The sequence below is a fragment of the Octopus bimaculoides genome, chromosome 3, assembly GCF_001194135.2.
Source record: "Octopus bimaculoides isolate UCB-OBI-ISO-001 chromosome 3, ASM119413v2, whole genome shotgun sequence".
NCBI lineage: Eukaryota > Metazoa > Mollusca > Cephalopoda > Octopoda > Octopodidae > Octopus > Octopus bimaculoides.
The window spans coordinates 142,853,703-142,857,154 of NC_068983.1; the positions used below are offsets into that span (position 1 = coordinate 142,853,703).

Below are 3,452 nucleotides of genomic sequence, written 5' to 3' on the forward strand. Positions count from 1 at the left end.
CATCATAATTCATTCATCGAGAAAAAGAAAAACATTTTCCAATAATTCCGGTTTCCTCCCCACCTTTTTTCCGAAGGTAAGAAAATAAGGGGTTTGCGGTACATTAAGCATCCGTAATGCATGCCGTTTAAAAGGTAATCGTAATCTATACTGTTTGAAAGGTATTTATATAAAATTTCATTTAAAAAACTCATTTTCCTAAAAATTGTAAGGGAAAAACATCGGATCTTGTGAATTTTCCGAAGGCCTCTCCCCCCACCACGTTACTCTCAGCGCACTTTTGTTTTCAGATTCGTTTTCTACACCTTTTTTTTTTTTTACATCCGTTGCACTATTTTTTTTTTCGATTTCGCTTCCGGGTAATAATGTCAACATTAAACCAACAGTTCTAGTCCTTGTGGCTAATAAACATGAGATTTACTGATTTATTAATGTACTAGTCAAGTATTGAAGTCGACCTTACCCTCCTGCCTCAAAAGACTGTTTGGCCTTGTGTCAATATTAGAAACATTACTCTTTTACTCTTTTACTTTTTTTCAGTCATTTGACTGCGGCCATACTGGAGCACCGCCTTTAGTCGAGAAAATCGAGGACTTATTCTTTGTAAGCCTAGTACTTATTCTATCGGTCTCTTTTGCCGAACCGCTAAGTTACGGGGACGTAAACACACCAGCATCGGTTGTCAGGCGATGTTGGGGGGGGGGACAAACACAGACACACAAACACACAAGCACACACATATATATATACATATACATATACGACAGGCTTCCTTCAGTTTCCGTCTACCAAATCCACTCACAAGGCTTTGGTCGGTCCTAGATTAAAGTAGAAGACACTTGCCCAAGATGCCACGCAGTGGGACTGAACCCAGAACCATGTGGTTGGTGAGCGAGCTACTTACCACACAGCCACTCCTGCGCCTATTGTTATGACTATTGTTTTATTTTTTTCGATGATGTTACTTCTTCACGATTTAAAAAATAATAATTTCAGGATGATTCATCAATTAAACCAAATAGAAAAAAAAAAAAAATACTGAATATAATTATCTGCGGATATGATGTTCACCATCTAGAAATTTAACCGTGGACTTAGCGTCTCGCCTGTCAACGTTACAATTCTACTTGCAGACGATAATGACTCACTACCAAGTTTTGTTAGCTACAGGTAAGTTTTATCTGTAACTACTTTTGATGAAAAATTTATACATTAAATATACCATTTAGAATTGAAAGACGCATCCAACTGATGCTCTGCAGCGGCCAAGAGTCAATTCAGTAGTTAAAAAACAAAGAGAAAAGGAAACAAAGCTTGTTATGTTAGCGTGCCATGTCGAGATGGGATACCTAACACTTCGAGAAGAACCATTGATCGAACTCTGTATAATTGTTGAATATTCCTGTAAAAAAAAAAAAGAAAGAAAGAAAATCCAGGCGATAACTATATTTTTGTTGATATATTCATGCATTAAAATAATAACCCCTATAAGACTAGTCCTGTTTACTTCACTTGAAAATTAATATTCATAATAATGATTTCAAATTTTGGCACAATGCTTGGACGTTTGAGAGAGGAGGCTAGTCGTTTACATCGATCCCAGTACTTGACTGGTACTTAATTTATCGATCCCAAAACGTTGAAAGGCAAAATCAACCTTGGCGGAATTTGAACTCAGAACGTAAAGACGGACGAAATGCCGCTAAGCATTTTGTTCGGCATGCTTAACGGTTCTGCCAGCTCGCCACCTTAGATAATGATGATAAACTATCTTTGTTAAACCTCAGATCAGTTCTGATCCAGTAAACAGAAGTATTCCTGTCGATTCAATAGGATGTGACTGGAATGCTTTGTCTATCAGGTTGAATGATGTCAAATAGTCCTCTTCACTGACAAGAACTTGGTGAACTAATGTTTGGTAAAAGTGGACATAGGAAATCTTGAAGTGAAAGTGTTAATGTTGGCTCAAGAGATGTATGTATATGTAGACATTAGAATATTTGTTGTGGTAGTGGTGATGCTGTTGTTGCTAATGCAATAATTACTCCTAGGTATCATCTTCATTAACGTCTATTTTTCCATGCTTGCATGGATCAAACGGAATTTATTTGTGGAACATTTTCTACTGCCTGATATCCTTTCTGTTGCCAACCTTCACCTGTTTCCAAACAAGGTTAGATGTTCTCATGACCAGACATATTCTTGCAGAATATTGGAAATCAATCTTGTGTGACAGTGACTCTCATTTAAAACTCTCATGCATGTCAACGCGCGCGCGCGCGCGCACACACACACACACACACACACACACACACACACACACACACACACACACACACACACACACACACACACACACACACACACACACACACACACACACACAGTGAACTCCTTTTAGTTTCTGCTTACCAAATCTACTTACAAGGCTTTGATCATCCCTGTGCAATCATATAAGGTGCCATACAGTGTGACCTAACCTAGAATCATGTAGTTGAGAAGCAAACTCTTTACCACACAGCCACATATGATTGACTAAATGATTTTTGATGGCATTGTCTTTGCATGGCAGCAGCTAAGTGACTGAAACAAGTAAAAGAATTATTATAAAACTGAATGAGAGTTGAAAAGCAACAGAGATTCAAAGTTATTCGTTGCTCCATGCTAAAGATGACTACATTGCTATAAACATTGTAATGTAAGATGTAGGATACATGCTAAGGAAAAAAGATCTATGATTTGATGATTGAATATAACCTATGATAGAAGTAACTCATAGATTCTTGTCTGGCAGTGGTCTTCCCTTGAGCAGATCCCTTGCAGGTGAACCTTCTCCAACACTATGCAACCTGGGATGGCCCCATACTCTCCCTTGCCATCATTAAGTATATTACTGGAATTTCAGCTACCATGACTAGATTTGGGATAAATACTGGAGTGGTTTCCTGTTACCTTCTCTAAAGCAGGTGGGATTTGAACTCAGAATGTACAGAACTGGAAGATATACCATAAAGCATTTCTGTCAATGTGCCAATAATTCTGTCACACACCTGCAGAACAATGTGAAATAAAGTGTTTTGCTCAAGAACCATGACTATCATGTTCAGGAACTGAACCTGTGATCTAGTGATCATGAGTGCAACACTCTAACCATTAGGCTACACACTTCCACAATTCCTGGATTATTTGGAAGTAAGTAGGTCAGACCCTAAAATGTTGGATATAGACCCACCAACTATGGTTCTTTACATATCCCTATGTCTCCCTCTCCAATGCTTCTACACCTTGCACATACTTTCTGTTCTGTTCTCTTTCCTGAGCCACTCCTATATTTCCCACCTCATTCCTTGTGCCCCCACACTTGTTCATTACTCATTACATTAACCTCTACTTCTACCTGTTTACTTCCCCACACACTCTTATGAAAGATTCTACTCTCTCACCCCCCCCCC

At 38.6% G+C, this 3,452-nt stretch overlaps 1 protein-coding gene across 1 annotated transcript in view; it reads left to right on the plus strand.

Moving 5' to 3' along the window:
- Positions 1-1,080: 1,080 nt before the first annotated feature.
- The window catches only part of LOC106878286 (uncharacterized), a 132,700-nt gene continuing 130,328 nt past the window's right edge, over positions 1,081-3,452 (plus strand). The window contains exon 1 of the mRNA XM_014927463.2: positions 1,081-1,170. Coding sequence (XP_014782949.1) covers positions 1,140-1,170 — 31 coding nt within the window. The 5' untranslated portion in view covers positions 1,081-1,139. The remainder of the gene's footprint in view (positions 1,171-3,452) is intronic.